The sequence below is a fragment of the Ogataea philodendri genome (genome assembly GCF_020536065.1).
Source record: "Ogataea philodendri strain CBS6075 chromosome Unknown scaffold16, whole genome shotgun sequence".
Lineage (NCBI taxonomy): Eukaryota > Fungi > Ascomycota > Pichiomycetes > Pichiales > Pichiaceae > Ogataea > Ogataea philodendri.
This window is the reverse complement of record NW_025763930.1, coordinates 227,919-244,037: the sequence shown is the minus strand read 5'-3', so window position 1 is coordinate 244,037 and position 16,119 is coordinate 227,919. Positions and strand designations below refer to the sequence as shown.

At 51.6% G+C, this 16,119-nt stretch overlaps 16 protein-coding genes across 16 annotated transcripts; 8 read left to right on the top strand and 8 right to left on the bottom strand.

Moving 5' to 3' along the window:
• Positions 1-400: 400 nt before the first annotated feature.
• Positions 401-1,474, top strand: OGAPHI_003404 (uncharacterized protein; the record flags this gene model as incomplete). Its single annotated transcript, XM_046204377.1, has 1 exon — positions 401-1,474. The coding sequence occupies one exon, from the start codon at positions 401-403 to the stop codon at positions 1,472-1,474; it is 1,074 nt and encodes a 357-aa protein (XP_046061910.1).
• Positions 1,475-1,683: 209 nt separating this feature from the next.
• OGAPHI_003403 (uncharacterized protein) lies at positions 1,684-2,718 on the top strand (the record flags this gene model as incomplete). Its single annotated transcript, XM_046204376.1, has 1 exon — positions 1,684-2,718. One exon carries the CDS (start codon positions 1,684-1,686, stop codon positions 2,716-2,718), a length of 1,035 nt encoding a protein of 344 aa, XP_046061909.1.
• Positions 2,719-2,758: 40 nt separating this feature from the next.
• Positions 2,759-3,388, bottom strand: OGAPHI_003402 (uncharacterized protein; the record flags this gene model as incomplete). Its single annotated transcript, XM_046204375.1, has 1 exon — positions 2,759-3,388. One exon carries the CDS (start codon positions 3,386-3,388, stop codon positions 2,759-2,761), a length of 630 nt encoding a protein of 209 aa, XP_046061908.1.
• A 108-nt stretch (positions 3,389-3,496) lies between these two features.
• On the bottom strand, positions 3,497-5,722 carry OGAPHI_003399 (uncharacterized protein; the record flags this gene model as incomplete). The annotated part of the gene is made up of 1 exon (XM_046204372.1): positions 3,497-5,722. The coding sequence occupies one exon, from the start codon at positions 5,720-5,722 to the stop codon at positions 3,497-3,499; it is 2,226 nt and encodes a 741-aa protein (XP_046061905.1).
• OGAPHI_003401 (uncharacterized protein) lies at positions 4,046-4,657 on the top strand (the record flags this gene model as incomplete). The annotated part of the gene is made up of 1 exon (XM_046204374.1): positions 4,046-4,657. One exon carries the CDS (start codon positions 4,046-4,048, stop codon positions 4,655-4,657), a length of 612 nt encoding a protein of 203 aa, XP_046061907.1.
• OGAPHI_003400 (uncharacterized protein) lies at positions 5,241-5,516 on the top strand (the record flags this gene model as incomplete). The annotated part of the gene is made up of 1 exon (XM_046204373.1): positions 5,241-5,516. The coding sequence occupies one exon, from the start codon at positions 5,241-5,243 to the stop codon at positions 5,514-5,516; it is 276 nt and encodes a 91-aa protein (XP_046061906.1).
• Positions 5,723-6,104: 382 nt separating the features above from the next.
• OGAPHI_003398 (uncharacterized protein) lies at positions 6,105-6,917 on the top strand (the record flags this gene model as incomplete). The annotated part of the gene is made up of 1 exon (XM_046204371.1): positions 6,105-6,917. The coding sequence occupies one exon, from the start codon at positions 6,105-6,107 to the stop codon at positions 6,915-6,917; it is 813 nt and encodes a 270-aa protein (XP_046061904.1).
• Positions 6,918-7,270: 353 nt separating this feature from the next.
• Positions 7,271-8,880, bottom strand: OGAPHI_003396 (uncharacterized protein; the record flags this gene model as incomplete). Its single annotated transcript, XM_046204367.1, has 2 exons — positions 7,271-8,393; positions 8,474-8,880. The coding sequence occupies 2 exons, from the start codon at positions 8,878-8,880 to the stop codon at positions 7,271-7,273; spliced, it is 1,530 nt and encodes a 509-aa protein (XP_046061902.1).
• OGAPHI_003397 (uncharacterized protein) lies at positions 7,623-8,147 on the top strand (the record flags this gene model as incomplete). Its single annotated transcript, XM_046204368.1, has 1 exon — positions 7,623-8,147. One exon carries the CDS (start codon positions 7,623-7,625, stop codon positions 8,145-8,147), a length of 525 nt encoding a protein of 174 aa, XP_046061903.1.
• On the top strand, positions 8,429-12,583 carry OGAPHI_003393 (uncharacterized protein; the record flags this gene model as incomplete). Its single annotated transcript, XM_046204364.1, has 1 exon — positions 8,429-12,583. One exon carries the CDS (start codon positions 8,429-8,431, stop codon positions 12,581-12,583), a length of 4,155 nt encoding a protein of 1,384 aa, XP_046061899.1.
• On the bottom strand, positions 9,412-9,900 carry OGAPHI_003395 (uncharacterized protein; the record flags this gene model as incomplete). Its single annotated transcript, XM_046204366.1, has 1 exon — positions 9,412-9,900. One exon carries the CDS (start codon positions 9,898-9,900, stop codon positions 9,412-9,414), a length of 489 nt encoding a protein of 162 aa, XP_046061901.1.
• Positions 11,149-11,388, bottom strand: OGAPHI_003394 (uncharacterized protein; the record flags this gene model as incomplete). The annotated part of the gene is made up of 1 exon (XM_046204365.1): positions 11,149-11,388. One exon carries the CDS (start codon positions 11,386-11,388, stop codon positions 11,149-11,151), a length of 240 nt encoding a protein of 79 aa, XP_046061900.1.
• On the bottom strand, positions 11,926-12,842 carry OGAPHI_003392 (uncharacterized protein; the record flags this gene model as incomplete). Its single annotated transcript, XM_046204363.1, has 2 exons — positions 11,926-12,276; positions 12,678-12,842. 2 exons carry the CDS (start codon positions 12,840-12,842, stop codon positions 11,926-11,928), a joined length of 516 nt encoding a protein of 171 aa, XP_046061898.1.
• Positions 12,843-13,378: 536 nt separating this feature from the next.
• On the top strand, positions 13,379-15,763 carry OGAPHI_003390 (uncharacterized protein; the record flags this gene model as incomplete). The annotated part of the gene is made up of 3 exons (XM_046204361.1): positions 13,379-14,097; positions 14,197-14,890; positions 15,587-15,763. The coding sequence occupies 3 exons, from the start codon at positions 13,379-13,381 to the stop codon at positions 15,761-15,763; spliced, it is 1,590 nt and encodes a 529-aa protein (XP_046061896.1).
• OGAPHI_003391 (uncharacterized protein) lies at positions 13,393-15,139 on the bottom strand (the record flags this gene model as incomplete). The annotated part of the gene is made up of 3 exons (XM_046204362.1): positions 13,393-13,809; positions 13,946-14,087; positions 14,226-15,139. 3 exons carry the CDS (start codon positions 15,137-15,139, stop codon positions 13,393-13,395), a joined length of 1,473 nt encoding a protein of 490 aa, XP_046061897.1.
• On the bottom strand, positions 15,478-16,083 carry OGAPHI_003389 (uncharacterized protein; the record flags this gene model as incomplete). The annotated part of the gene is made up of 1 exon (XM_046204360.1): positions 15,478-16,083. The coding sequence occupies one exon, from the start codon at positions 16,081-16,083 to the stop codon at positions 15,478-15,480; it is 606 nt and encodes a 201-aa protein (XP_046061895.1).
• Between the last annotated feature and the right edge of the window lie 36 nt (positions 16,084-16,119).

The following is a 16,119-nucleotide window of genomic DNA, read 5'->3' as shown; positions in this document are numbered from 1 at the left end:
GGGGGGTCTTCCCTCGCTGACATAAGCAAGCACCAGATAATATGGTAGCACGAACGGTCAAAAGCAGCAAGCTGGTGCATCCGATGGGGAATCTATTGTCCAGATACAGATGGATCAAGAAACTAAAGAGAAAATTCCTGTAAAACGTGCAGCTGAGGAAAGTGGTGCATGCGATTTTGTTTCGCTGGGCTGCAAAGCGGGAGAATTCCAGGTTGCTCATCTGTTGCCAGGATTGCAGATAGTGCCGAGTGCATGGATTACGCGACGTGTCACGGCAATTCTAGCCAGGCCATTAACCACGACATGAGGAACCAATTCCCAGAAGGGAAACAAATATAAAGCAACGCTAGATATCATTTCCTCGCTCAGGGAACAGTTTGTCTGTTCGTCTTGAGCGTTGATGATTTCTTTGATGCAAAACAGAGACCACAAGCAGCTAAACATCAAGCTACCGTCCTTTGATGAGCTGACAAAGACATTTCCAGAACAAAATGCGCAAGGAACATCGACCGCAGAAGCTGCTCCACGACTGATAGGGCCGGAACCCCAACAACAACAACGTGTGATTATGGAACATCGTCGTCTTCCCAGTTTACAGACCGAGTTCTTTCCTGCTTTCCAGCAAATGCATCTTAGAAATCCATCAGAGATGGGGTATTTTGGCGTTTCTCCAGTGTCTGCGCCAGGGAGGCCTAGTCCTGTTGGCGTGAGCCCGATGGGGACATCTTCTGCGAGCTACCAGGTCCAACCTGTGGCCACGCCGTCTGCCGAGTTTGTTGTGCGCGAGCAGTTTCGGTTTCCGCCCCTTGATCCAGCCCAAGAGTTTGCAGAAAGAGTCCGTGGGGTAGAGCGCAACCTTTCCTTTCTGAACCAGTTCCATCGACGAATCTCCGACAACCCGACCATGGCGTACGTGAGCCAGGTTCCGGACCAGGAGCTGTTGCATGCGATCAACCACGCGAGCGAGATTCGCGCATTTTTGATGTACTGCCAAAATTTACGTCTTCCTCCCCGGACGAGCGACACGGACTCGAGCCAGAGGAGTCCGGGCGGCCAGAGGAGCCCAACACAGACGCGAACCGGGCCACCGCCAGAGAGGCGGAAGTCGCGAGTGCAGGTCCACCGTTCGTCGAAGTCCGAGCCGTCGATCAGCGGCGAAGCTGCCCTGCTAAAAGTGCACCCGCCAAAACCGTTAATTTTTTCCGAAACCGACTCTGAACAATTACCAAAATTTGTTCCGCAAGGAACGTTGCAGCAGGATTTGAGTATCCGGCCCCGCACGCGCTGTCTGCACTGCGGGTCGCTGAACACGCCGGAATGGCGCAAGGGCCCCAACGGGACCCGCACGCTGTGCAACGCGTGCGGCCTGTTCCACTCCAAGCTCGTCAAGAAACGGGGCGTGGAGGAGGCCGAAACCATCATGAAGCGGCGGCGAGAAACTGGGAAATCCACAGACCGCAGAATCAATGAATAATAATTGTGCCGTGCGGATTATTATTTTTCCGGAACTGCGAACACATCCCTCCAATAAAAGCTCGCAGCTCCGAATTCCAAACACGGGGAACAATAATCAGACCTGTAGAACAATAGTCCGTCTGACCCATATTTCTGTCTCCGTGTGGGGCACAAAGTGTCGATATAAGTAGTGGATTTCCAATCTGAATATTTTATTTCTGCATATATATGTTCACTCTTAGAGAGCAGTCGTTCAAGCCGCCGGACGAGATCACCCAACGCGCGCGCCAGGCGGTGTTGGACAACATCGGCAAGCCCCGGTCCAAGAACGAGTCTATCATCGACCGTGTGCGCCACCGGTCTGCGCTTTTCGCCAAGAGACGGCCCCAGCTGGCTCCTTTGAGCAGGACTGTTTCGTACGACTCGAACCGGTCGGTGTTTTCCACGCCGTCGTCGCTGCATACTACCGCCACAAGCATCCAGAGCGAGCCGTTGCGCGTGCCCAACTCCGATTTCAAGGACCTCGTGTCCGAACCGGATACCTTGGCTCTTGGCCTTGGCGCCGTGTTGGACCAGGTGACCGCGTGTGCGGACGTGGGCAACCGCGTGTTCAACGAGCTGAGCGCCGTGCTGCGCGACACACAGAAGCGCGCGGGCGCCAGCTCGCCCGAGAAACTCATCGACTGGAACCTCAACCTGCTGCGGGTGCTTTTATTTGTGCGCGAGGCCAGCCTGCCCCACCACTGGCGGGGGAAACAGGTGTTCGTGCAGCTCGAGACGGGAGAGCTCACCGACCACGGCGCGCTTGTCAGCGAGGTGACCAAGATCCGCCGTTTGCAGAATCCGCAGTACAACAAGTTCCTGTTTCATGTGGCCTCCCCTTCGTTGCAAGACAAGTCCCCACTCAGGGTGACCGCCTTGGGAGACACCCCACAGCAGATTCTGCAAACTCTGGTGGAGAGTGACCTGTTCCGCGAATTTAATATAGACACCCAGTTCAAGCACCTGGTGGCCAAGGTGTCCATCGAGAACTCGCTGCCGCTGGGCCCCGACTTCGTCGCCGTCGCCCTGCGCAACTACTTCCTCAACCTCTTGGTGGCCTCGCAAACGCTCTTTGAGTTCTACTACACCCACAAGGTGGGGGTCGACGTCGACAACATGTCTTCGAGAGAAAGACGCATTCTATGGAACAGCATCCGCCAGCGCAACTTCGACAAGGTGCGTGTGTTTGACGACAACTTGCCCACGTCCCGCATCGCTTAATAGATATGTATATGATCATGACTCGTTACTGTATACCTGGCTACCGTCTGGCTCTCTTCTTGGGCTTGAACGGCCGGCGGCCGCCTTTCTTCACCTGAACCTCCTCGTACCGCTTCTTCAGCCACCCGCTGGTCTCCTCGTTCTTCAGCAGCTCGTCCACAAAGCCCGTGCCGCGCTGCTTTCTGTGGATTCTGTTGTGGAAATCGGTGGGGCCCCCAACTATCGTGCCCATATGGAACTTCTCCGGCGCCTCCCACTTCTCCTTCTTGTAGAACCGCTTCGGATCAATCGACGCACGGTGCTTCAGCACAAGAAGGTCCCGCTTCAGCTGCTCCGTCAGCTCCACCTTAGGCATCTCGAACCACTGCTCCGTCAAGCTCTTGGCGCTCTTCTCGCTCTTCGGAATCGCAACGTCGATCGGATCGTCCACCTTGGCCACCCGCCGCTCCTTCTTCGCCGCCACAAGCTCGCCAGACGCCAGCTTCGGCAGCCCAGCCACGGCTTTCTTCACGTCTTCAAACGTCTCTTTCTTTTGCGCCGGATCTCTGCTCCCAGCAGCGCTCGCGAGCTGCGAAAAAATCTCGTCCAGCCCTGGAAGAACAGTCTCCTCCTCCTCGCCAGAAGACTCGTGCGATCTCACGCTCTCAGGAATCGGCGAAAACGTAGACATGTTAACTGAAAAATATTTTTTTTTTCTTTTTAAAATAGCGATAAAAAATTATCAAAAATTACATAAGCACTAATCAAGACTTTAGCACCACCCTATTTATAAGAAAACTCACACTCTTGCTGCTTCTTCGTAGCTCTCGCTCAACGCAATCAACTTCTCGATACTGGCCAGATGCTTGCCGTAGTTGTTTTTGCTGATCAGCTTCAGATAGTCTCTGATCTTCTTCACCAACAGTCCTTTCTTCTTGTCGTCAATTAGCTCCACCAGTTTCTGCACCACGTAGTTTGCAAACGGATCCTTCATCATCAAACACAAGCACGTGTTCTCGTCCAGCTTGCCGTTCGGGTCGGTGTTGCCCCGCAGAATCTCCTTGTAGATCTTGCCCCGGTTCGCCTCTGTTTGGTAGATGATACACTTCTCCACCGCGTTCGAGGCAAACTTGTGTTTCGACAGCTCAACAAGGTTTTCAAGCACAACTTTCAAGATCGCGTCCGTGTACTCGGTGGACCCGTGCTCAATCACGTGTTGAATCACATAGTTTCCAAACTGGTCCTGGATCAGGTAGTAAATATACTCCTTGAGTTCGTCCAGGATGAAGTTCTGGTCCTCAACGCCAGAAAACTCCAGCAGTCTCTGGATCACCCTACACCCATACGGATGTGTGGACAAGTGGTAGATCTGGTGCTTGATCGACTCCAAAATAAACGGAATCTTGGAAATGTGGATACATTCAATCGACTTTTGGATCACATGGTTACCGTTCTGGTCCTTGACAAGAATCAGAATGTTGCCCTTCAACTCGTCCATGATTTGCAGCTGTTCCTCAACAGGAAGCGTTTCCAAACCTTTCTGGACAACTCTGCATCCATACATTTGCAAAGACAGGTCATTAAAACTTCCTCTCATCGACTCGAACATGACTTTTCTCTGCACATCGTTGCCGTGCTCGAAATACTTTTGGATCACATAGTTTCCAAACACGTCTGTCATCAGGTCGATGGCATGATTACGGATCTCGTTAAAAATGACCTCCTTGTCTCTCTCATTGGCAAGAGCGAGCTGCTGCTGAATAAACCGAGAACCGTGTTGGTCCTTGGAGAACTCGAAACCATGGCCATGGATATCTTTCAAAGTGTACTCTTTGTTCTTGTTGCTTCTGAACTCCTCGAGCAAAGGAGATCTCACAATGTGCTTCTTTGGCTTCATTGGTTTTGGAGAATTGGTTTTCTTCAATGGCTTACCAGGAGACTGCAGTTTTGGAGACCCTAACTGATTTTCGCGCTGTGGTCCAACAGGCTCGGCAAGAACAGTCGGCATTGGTGGAGGCGACGCAATGATACCATATGGGTTGAACGACGGAACCACAAACGGAGACATTGATCTCAGGCCGGGCTGGAAAAACGCCTGTGGCGAAGGGATCTGAGCAGCCTGTTCGTCGTCCGTTTTTTCGCTCGAGTCCTCGTCCTTTGGAGCAGGAACAGGAGCAACGGTCGGTGGAACCATTTGCATCATCTGTCCCCAGCCTGGCCACTGTCCGAGGCCATAGGGCGGAGGCATTCCGAATTGCTGCATCTCCGCCTCGAATGGAGGACCAAACGGTGCCGCTGGTTTCTCAAATCCACGAGGCTGGAAAGTGGGTGCTGTTGCCGGGTTCCAGATGTTCTTTGCCTGGTCGTTGGGCGATTCCGAAATGACGGAGCTATGTTCAGAGGCGATGTCGGCGTAGCCAAGTTGATTTGGGGAGTTGGAGATGTATTGGTTTGTTGGAGAGTTTGAGTTGGAAACATAGTTGTCAAACTTTTCACTAAAGGACTGTTTTCTAGGTTCTCTGGAAGCCAATGGAGGAGTTTGAATGTCACTCGAGTTCAAGTTCGAGGATCTTCTTGACCCGATAAGATCTGACGAAGACGAGATGATTGCGGTATTTGCAGTTGTAGAAGAGGAGCTTGAGTTCTGGACGTTGAGCCGTTGCATCTTGAGCTCCAACTCCCTTGTCTTTTCCGTGATGGAAGAGAACTTTTCGAGGAAATTGGACGACCCGAGGCCCGTATTGTTAAAATTGGAAACGTTGACTCCGTTGAGAGAAGCCGATCCAAACAGGTTGTTTGCGAACCGAGACTTCTGTTGAGGCACAGGAGCACTGATGGCACTCAAGGCGTCTTTTAGGTTCGGGAAATCTGCACCCGAATCGCTAGTAAGCCCGTCTGCCAACCCAACAGAACCGACCGGCTGAGCAAACACCGAGTTGGCTTTACCAAACAAATTCGAGTTTGCTCCGCTCAAACTTGAAATGATACTGGCCACCTCGTTGTCCAGATCGTTAGCCGCAGCCATCTTTGCGTTATTTGCTCCGTTATCCCACGGATTTTTGCCAACTGTTTCGTCAACTATGAGGTTAGACAACGGTTTCGCCTCTGTGCTGTAACTTACCAGAAGGACTCTTATAAGAACTCCAATTTGTCATGAGAGTAGATCGAGGCGGATGTTAGCCAACTATGTACAAGCGAGCCGCGACGATCACCAATAGCGTCAATATGGTGACTATATACAAACAAATAAAGTATGAGACAAGGAAAAAAAGGCGACGCTTAAAATATTCTGTAAGAGAGGGTAAGATTACCAGCGCCCAAGGATAATGTATATTGTGCAAAATGGCCGGCGTTGCTGTTGTGCGGTACTTTCCGTTGGAAACGTGTTGACAACAGCTAAACGCCAGATGTCTGGAGCGAGTCCCTCGATGGCCGTTTTAGAAGCCACAAATTTACTCCAACAAACGCCACATCTTACAGACTCGCACGTTCTGCGAATGTTCAGCAAACAAGGTGTGCTTGCCGGGTCGGACATTTACAGAACCTACGTGCTGGGCCAGGGGAAATACACCAGAAAGGCTCAGATTTTGGATATCGTCAAGGGCAGATACGTCCAAAACTTGGCTCCTTCCGGCATCTTCTATCTGTTTTTCTCCTCTTTTGAGGATGCTTCCATCTTCTGGAGCGATAACAGGTCTGCATTGTTCAATGGATCGTATATTTCGTTTGATTTCGTCAATATTCAGGACGAACTAAATAATATCTTCTTCCCGATCTTGGCGGACTCCAAGTTGCGTTCCGATCTCGTGGACTGGCACTCGCTGAAAAACTCGTCTGTGTCCCCGAAACTCGCCTCTTTGTTGCGACAACAGCCTTGGTTGAGCCTAGAATCAAAAGATCCAGCAGTGCTCGATTACCTCGAAACCCACCCGGTCAAACGTCACCAGTGCGTGATTCTCCACAACATACCGAAGAACACCAGCCAGAGTCGCATTTTCGAATTTCTCAACGACTTGGAGGTTTACCAGGTGCAAGATCTCAGTTTGCAGCAGATCCACACAGATAACTCCACGGGACTAAGCACCTACGTTGTCGTATTCGACAACCCAGAAGACGCCGTGCGCTGCGTCACAATGACCAACGGCGACCATCTTTTCTACGATCAGGAGCTGCCAATTGTGAGGGCAGAGCTGCTCGATGAAAAGTGCGGCTGGATTTGAAATTATTTGACAAAATAATAATTTGGCTTCCCCAGTGATAATAATTTTATGTTTCGGGTGTCGATTTTCGATACCCGTCGCTCGCGAGATTTGCCAGCACAGGCGGCCGCGTGCGCAAACACACTCGCAACGTTGAGTGGAGTATCCCAGGTGAACGTTTTGGGCGACAGTGTTGAAAGCCTGCGTGTCGGTATTGGCGAGCTGGAAAGCCGCGGTTGGGGCCCAATGATCAAACGGTGTCGCGTGGTGACAGGAAGAAGAGCCATCAAACTGTCCTTAGAAGTCGTCTGCAACGGTGTTAGACGACCATCCAAATTGTAACTTCTGTATATAGTATCGGATAGACAATCTTGTCACTCCTCAAATCGACGCCATCCTTCTCTGACAAGCCCCCATTTCTCGTTCTCAACCAAAACGTATTTTTCCCAGATCCCTTTAAACTTCCATAGAACCACAATGCTTTCGTTATCTGCCCATCCTAAAACTCCTGTGTCGTTGACCAAATCGTCCTTGGTGTCGATGTGATAAGACACAAACGACCAGATCGACTTGAAATACGTCGGCATCAACGGCAATCCGCCCAGAAAATGCATCCTGTTTGGCATCGAGATGTCTGGCTGTGTTGCTGTTGCTGTCAGATTGAACACATGAAGAGTGTTCTTATCGCTGAGCACAGCCAATTTTGAGTCGTCTGGCGAAAACTTGATGGAGGTAACGGTCGCTCTATCCAATCCACGCCGAAGCTCGAAACGCAGCGAGCATTTGGCCGTGTCGTGGACTCTAATGATTGTTCCTGTTTGCGAGGCGGAGGCGATCAAAGCCCCGGAGTTGGAAATGGCCAGACATTGGATCTTGCTCTTGTGGGCCTTGATGATTGAGATCAGATTGCGGTCTCTGTTTGCAGGCGAGACGTCCACCAGCTGGATCTGGCCAATAGCGCGGCCAGGAAACGCCAGAAAGCTCGTTTGTTCGTTCACACTCAGTTCTGCCACTCCGGACTCGTTGTCAAAAGTCTCGTGTTGGGCGAGCAATTTCGGTTTGGACTCGAACGCGTGGATCAGCACCGTGTTCTTGAGCACCACCACAATCAATATCCGGGACAGAAGCACGTTCAAGATCGGGCTCATGAACTCTAACAAGATAGACGGTTTCTTCTTCAAATCGTCCCAGATGCACAATTTGTTGACAGGGAACCGTGGTTGTTTGCCCCCGCCCACCAATGCCACGTAGTTGGTGCGATGCAGCATGGAAACCAGCCCGATGCCTCCATTCGAGTTGAAGGTCCGTTTCATGCGGGGCTCCATGGGGTCTGTGTTGTACACCTGGAAACCGGTTTCATGGCACACAGCGAAACACGATTGGTCCTGGTTAAACGCCGCGTTCAACACAGCAGGTTCCTTGGAATGGACTACCGGGTCTATTGGCCGATGGGTGTTCATTTGACGGAACAAGAAAACAAGAGAATTTAAAAAAAAACTAAGTAATTTAATTCATCCTCTTTTATTTTATCAATGAGCGTTTCCCCAGGGAAAGTGCCCAATCCTGCGGGAGTTTACCCGCTGAATGGTGAGGATCCCAACCCGGGAAAGGAGCCGGTGTTTCCAGACTTTCGTGTTTGGAAACACTCGTCCAAGGACGATATGACGATGAAAGCCAATCTCCAGAAGGGATTCTTTGAGCCGGCCGTTGTTGCGAGCGAAAGCCATTCGGGACGGCAAATTTTCACACAGTTACTCAGCAGAACGACTCCAGAAGTCGCCGATGCAAGCACAAAGATCAAGATGGCCAACCTGAGCGACGTGATGGTAAAAGCTCTAGTTAAGCGTCGGGATATCAATAAAATCAAGTCCAAGTCTACATATAGACCTCCGCCAAGAGTCACGTTGACCGACCACAAAAGAGAACTTTGGATGAATAACCTGGCGAACCCCAATATCCCGTTGAAACAGCTGGCCAGAGCCATTCCCCACGGACTTCGAAACAGATTTCTGTTGGAACAGTGCATGGCACACCAGGTGCCAATTGCTCGCACGATATGGCTTGTGCGGTGTGTTTCTGCAAACGAACAGCGACAATTGAAACGGAAACTCTCGAACGCAGCTGGACTCAACAAATGGGTAGTCGAATGGACAGAACAGGTTGTCCAGTTTCTGGAACAGGTGATTTCCAGTTCGTTCGCTCCGCAAAACAGAGACTCGTGGAAATCGAGACTCAACTTCATTCTTGAACTCAGCAGCAACTTGTACGTGGAAGACCTGTTGAGTCGCGAGACTTTCCTCGGCTGGATAACCAGCTATCTGGACAATTTGTTGAAAAGTGAGTCGTTGAACCTAATTGCTGTTCATTACCAGTTTGTTCGACTGTTCTGGTTCAAAATGATCAGCGTCGATTATTTGTCCAAAGATCTGGGAGAAAAGCTGTTGTTGGCCGTTTCCAAAGTGCAGCATCCGAAATTGCTACGCGATTTCCAGTTGTTGGTGCAGTATCTGTTTTACTACAACTCGGACGCCTTTATCATCCCGAACTCGTGGTCCTCGCTTAAATCGAGTCTCAAGGCGCTGATTGATCTGTCGTACCCGCCAATCTCCGAACAGTACAAGCTGATTTTGTACAGAAACGAGTCCCTAATGATCGACGAGGCCACCAACGAAGCATATACGAATTTTGGCAGTCGAAAAGCCATCAGAGCTATCCAGAAACTCGACAATGTGCATTCATTGTCGCTCAAGAACCTGTGCAAAGAGGTGTTTGAAGACACTTCCGACTCCGACTGCGGTTCTGTGGACGACTGGCAAACCACCATAGCATTGATACTTAAATGGTCGATCACCACGTCGCGCGACTCGGCATGGGCCCGTCGTATTAGCGCAGTCTGTTCACTGCTGCGCATCAAGATCCAGCAACTTGGCCAGGTCAAGTCCAAGAAAAACAGACAATTCAAGCTGGAGTTGGAGATGGCCATCATAGATTTCGCATACAGCATGGCCGACGAACTGGACTACTTGAACCCGGACTCCAACCCATACAGCTTTACACAGTTTTTGCTGCTGATTAACGAGCTTCATTCGATGGGTCTTTTTGTGCTTTCATCGTATTTGAGACGACTAATTGCGTCCGGAGTCATTTATCTGCAAAAAGCCGACAACTCATGCTACGTTCATCTGTTGATTCTCGATTCGCTGTCGATCCAGGACTCGAACGCGAAAAACATTCTGAAACGACTGGTCGACTCTACAGGCATCGTGTTGCGCAACAAGGATGACCCTGAACTGCAGGAGAAGTTGAGCATTCCAAACATTTACGATCTGGACGAGATCTGGCCGTGTTCAGAGACAAGTCCGTTGGACGTTGGAGTTCGGATCAAGAACTACGGATGGCTATATTCGAAACTGAAACAACAGAAGGATTGGGTGGCATCTTTCGACTCGCTGTATTGCTATTACAGGATATTTGAGGAACGGTTGCAAAAAGTGCCAGAGTTCCTAAGTCTCGTTGTGGAACATGTTGAATCATATACTGAAATCGAACCGCGTGTGATTTGGCTGTTGCTAAAGCTCGTCTCGTACAACGACGAATTGCTTGCCTGTTGCTACGACAACGAGATTACCGTTTACCAGAAACTTTACTCCACCATCACCAGTTGGTACGAAACCAATCGGTTCAACATCACCCAGGTTTTGTGGGACGTTAGGTTCAATCCACAGCTATCGCCAACACTTCGAGAAACCGAATTCACGCTCGAGACCCTCCATCTAGAACATCTGGGCCTGATTGGGGTCTCCTCAGCGGAAAGACTGGTCAATGCTGCCGAGTTCTCTCATTCTCTTGGACAGGCCATCAACCAGTACTGGTCGTTGGTGAACAGTATGAGCTACTCAGATAGCCAGATGTCGCCGATCTACCGACTAATGAAAGGTCTTCAGGCATGGAAACGCGAGCAGTTCCAGAACGTTTTAGTGTTGCACCTTAAAAAGTTCAGTCTGCCGTCGCTGGCCTTGGACTACGAGGCTTCCTTAAAGTTTATTCTGAAACTTGTTCTGGATAACTTCATTGACATCCACGCAATTGTCAAGCTTTTCGAGGATGCCTCCAAAGACGAGTTCAGCTCCCAAAGCGGGGAAAGACTGATCTGGGACCTTCATTTTTGCGAGGAGTTTGAGTTGAGCAACTACGATCTTTTCTTGCTCAACTTCCAACGAAAAGTGTACAGAAACGAGCATTCGGTTCTGTTCTACAACCAACTGCATCGCGTGGTCACCACAACGACCATTGCCACACCACGTCCACTCCCAGTGGTGGCTCCATCCCATCTGGTGGACACAGGAGTCAGCGTGGACGATCTGAACCCGTTATCAGACCTGGCTGTTGTTCCTGTGGCGCAAACCCCGCCTGTTTCCGCTGAGTCGGCCGCAGGACTGGTGAGACCGTCTGCGAAGCCGCGCAAACTCAACTCGTTGATCGAGGACGGCATATGGCGGCTGGTGTCTTCGAACCGGCCGCTTTTTGTCAAGCTTTTCTACGAAACGCATGGCGACGCTACACAGTTCCAGAACCTGTTGCTGGTGGTTTTGAAAAACCTGCCTGTCGGCGCGTCCAACGACGAAGCAATTGTGCTGAGTCTCGTTAAACGACTCAACTACTTCAACCTCCCGTTGGAACAGCTGCTGTTCAAGTCGTTGCTGGAGGAGCTGCAACTGGACGACGACAAACTCAAGACGCTTTTGCGCAACATTCTCCAGGAACTGGACGCCGCGAACGACGAGTCTGTTCTGGTGAGCGATCTGTTTGAGCATCTAGACGACACACTGAAACTGCGGCTTCTCAACTGCTGCGAGGAACTGTATCTGAGATCGGAGCAGTTCCCGAGATTTCTGGTCAACGGCCAGAACTACGCCAACTTCCTGATGGACATGGCGTCGAGCTGTTCGCGACTACAAGAGTCCAAGACCATCACGTTGAGCGACTCGCTGGTGTTTTCGCTCAATCTGTCTTTGGAGAAGCTGATGTACTACTGTTCGAACGTGGACGCCAAACGGAACGCGGACGACCTGGAGAAGGCGGTGATGTTTGTTTCGCGCATCATTCTGATCCACAAGAGTTTTCTGGTGGACCTGATCTTGAAACGGTCGGTGAACTTGCAACGAGACGTTTTTTTGGTCAACCTGACCAAACTGTTCCACCATTCGGTGATGGACAAGAACTCGCGGCTCAAGAACCTGCTATACGACACGCTGATCTCGATCAAGATCCAGATCTCGGAGACGACTGCGACAGCGCCCCAGGCGAGCGTTCCGACGCCGCAGCCGCCGTTCATCACGTCGTTGTCGCTCAACAAGGGCACGCCAACGTCGACGACGAACTCGCCGCTGCCGTCGTCGGCGCCCCACGCAGAACGCAGCGTGTACACGATGAACGTGAGTCCGCCGAGCTACAACAACAAGCTCAAGTTTTTGCTGGCGGACGCGCGATTTGCGCATCTCAAGGACACGCTTGTGGAAGAAGAGCGCAAGTACTATCTGGTGGACCGGTCAAGCGAGACGCTGGTGCGGTTCAATGTGCGACGGTTCGAGCTGATCCAGGACGCAAGCTCGGTGGGAGGAGTGAACGACTCGTGCATCAACCTGCAATACTTCAACACGAGCTTTGACAGGAAGAATCCACCGTGAAAAGTTTCTTAAATAACCTGATTTATTAATTTAACTATGTATGCGTCGAAAGTCCATGAGCTTAGAGAGCCGACATGACAGCACCCAAGCCGACGAGTCCGGCAAACAGAGCAACCAACTTAGAGTTGGAGCCGGAGTAAGAGATTGGGCTGTTCAAAGAGCTGGCTCCAGCAGAAGAGGAGGAGGAGGCAGCGCTCGAGGAGTTGGAAGCAGCAACGTTTTGAGTTTGGACCAAAGAGTAAGAAGAAGCGGAAGCCATTTTTGTTTGATACAAACAACACGGTGGAAAAGGGGCCTATTTATAATTCTTGTTGATCTGGGTAGATCGTGAAACACGATTCTATTTTTGGAACCCGAAGGAGTGCGGCTTCGAGAAAAAATTAAGCCTCATTGGGCAAACCTTCCTTTTGGAGAAAGAGGTAAACAGTGCCAATTACTAGCCCCCTCTGCTGTCTCCCTATTGCGGTAACTGACTGGATGGACAGGTAAACAGAGCTTTTTGCGGGTTTCGGAGCCATCAGCTCGTCTTTGCTCCATCGTGGGGGCCGGCACTTTGACTGTTTCTCGCTTAACCGTGTTTTCCTGTAAGGGCACCGTGTCACAGGGGGGAGGCCGTTGGACGCGTTTTTTGGTGGTTCTTGTACCGATTCGGGCAGTGTTTTCAAACTTCCCGATGGGGAATACTAATTAGTGCTCCAGATGGCTGGTTTTCGTTTATTGGCAAAGCCTTGGCATGGGCTTGGGAGCTCTCGGGGTATAAGAACCACACTTCGGCGACCCAACCTCATCACCATCATGTTGCCCACTCTTCACTCGCATAACGTTGCCCTAGCTACCATCCCATTTTTCGCCAGCGTCCTGGCCTCCAGCGGGAGCCTCGATGACAGCAGTTTTGGCAGCTCGGAGAATTCTAACGCGTCCAACGAATCTGCCGAGGTGACGTCGGTTACCACGGCAGGCACAGAAACACAGGCAGACACACAGACCACCGTGCAGACTGCAACCAGAGAAACAACCCAGCCATCGTGGGAAGAGTCTGCGACGACGACTCCTTCGTGGGAGCAATCCACCACCACCACGCCAGCATGGGAACAGTCCGCCACCCTCACCACCCCGTCGTGGGAGCAATCGACCCTCGAGTCCATCACCGCCACCTCCACCACGTCCGCTGCAGACTCCTCCGCCACAACATGCGGAGCTGCATACGCGCAGTGTGGCGGCCTGGGCTACTCGGGAGCCAGCTGCTGTCAGGACGGCTACCAGTGCGTCACGGCCAACAGCTATTGGGCCAGATGCGTGGCCGCCTCCACGCTCGCGTCGTCTGTGCTCGGCAGCTCAGCCGCCTCCAAGGGCACCACCTACACCACCACCTACACCACCGAGTACTCCTCCACTGTGAGCGCCAGCGGATCTGCATACGTGACTGTCAGCAGCAGTGTGGTGACGGCCGTCGTGAAGGACCAGTCTTCCGTGCACTCTGTCTCGATCAGCAGCGGCGGATCGCCTGCCAGAATGTACGAGGGTTCCTGGAAAAGCAAGGCTCTTGTGGCCGGACTTTTGGGAATGACTCTAGTGGTGGGGGGAATCTGATATAACGATAGCATAACTAATAGACATCGATTAATTAGACCGTCGACGGTACAATCTGTAGAAGAACCGCATGTTCTCCAATTTGAGTCCGTACTGCACCCCGTGGGGAACCCTGTACCATTCACTGTCGCTCGACGAAACCAGCTCCCAGTCGCGCGCACGGCCAGGAGGCCCACAAAGAACGGTATCCACGAGGAAGTACACGGGGAAGCTCTTGGACCCGACGGTGATGTGCGAGTAAGACCCGGCCGACTCGAGCACCAAAAAAAGCGTTCCTGGCCGACAAGCACTCAAAGAGTTGAGCAAACCGATGGCCAGGGTCTTATTTTCGGCAAACAGCTCGTTCGTGGTGAAACAGCTCGTGATCAGGTCTGCCGCGTGCAGTCTGGCCATGCTTTCCTGCGGTTTCTGGAGCACGTCCTGGTGAAGAAACTCGAATTGCAGCGAATGTGCTACATTAATCAATTTTGGTTGCACCCAGCGAGAGTCCACAAAACCGGCGATCTGGTCCACCACGTTTGTCCAGTCGCTGATGTCGACGGCCGTGACGGTCCAGTGGTGTTTTTCCGAGCCGATCGCAAGCGTTTCGAGCAGTCTGCTGAACACGCTGCCCAGAGCCACCAATTCTGCTCCTGCTCCCGCACCAATGCTCACCACGTTGACTGTTGTCCGGGACGCCAGCAACTGGCCGACCGCGCCCTGCGAAAAGAACCAGCTGTACGCCAGACTGCGCGAAGACGACCACCGCGCGGCGTACGCCTCTCTTTTCTGCTCCGTGTTGAACGCTTCAATGTAATTACGGTGAAACAGCTCACCTTTCACCGTCTGGACCGTCTCCTCAACACCCTCCACCAGCCACGGAACAAACACCTCGAGCGTGTCCTGCTCATCAAGCCGCAACGGCTCAGAACCCGTGCCGCCAGTTTGGTCGCGTCTGGCAGCAGCTCGCGCAATCCGCCTGCTCATTGGAAAAATTTTCCACAAAATTCTTTACCAATTAATCTTCACCCCCGGCTGGCCTCTGCTTTGTTAGAGGCCGCTTGAGGTGCTTGTCGACACTCGAGAAGCTAGTGCAATCGTCTGTCTACCTTTTGTTCGCAGAAGGTATTGATGGGCGGCCGTTCGTTGCGAACTATGGCACAGGAAGCTCTGTCGAGGGATTTTCAAATAATTGGGTCTTGAGCTCTCGTGTTTATCACGATCGAGTTCGGCCCATGGCGGTATATTCCTAATCTCTACGAAGTCTCTAGGGACGGTGATCGTTTGGGAAACAACCATATCGCATACAATTACCTGTAAATTAGCTAACAACATGAGCTACTTGTAGTGCTCTGCTGGTTGACGTTGAGCTTGTCGGCCGGAGCGGCCAAATCGTCGCCGTTCTTCTCCAGGATCAAGGAGGCCAGCTTGTAGAACACCTCGTTGACGTTCAAGCCGGACTTGGCACTCGCCTCCATGAATGGCAATCCAAGCTCCTCGGCAAGCAACTCGCCCTGCTTCTCGCTCACCTGTCTGCTCTCGCTGTCCTCGCACTTGTTTCCGACCAAAAACAGCTGGGCCTCGTCCTTGGCGTGCTGGTTGACCGTCTGATACCACTTCTTGACGCTCTCAAACGAGTTCTCGTCCGTCACGTCGTAAACAATAATAATCCCCATGGCTCCGCGGTAGTACGCCGTGGTGATAGTCCGGAACCGCTCCTGACCAGCCGTGTCCCACACTTGCAACTTGATCTTGCTTCCGTTTAGGTCAATAGTCTTAATCTTGAAATCAATGCCAATTGTGGTGATAAACGACGAGTTGAACTTGTCGTCCACAAACCGCAGAAGCAAACACGACTTGCCCACTCCCGAGTCCCCCACCAGAAGCAGCTTCATCGTCTTATCAAACGTCTTTGCCCTATTTGCCGACATGACTAGGATATATTTTTTACAGTTGTCTTTATTAAA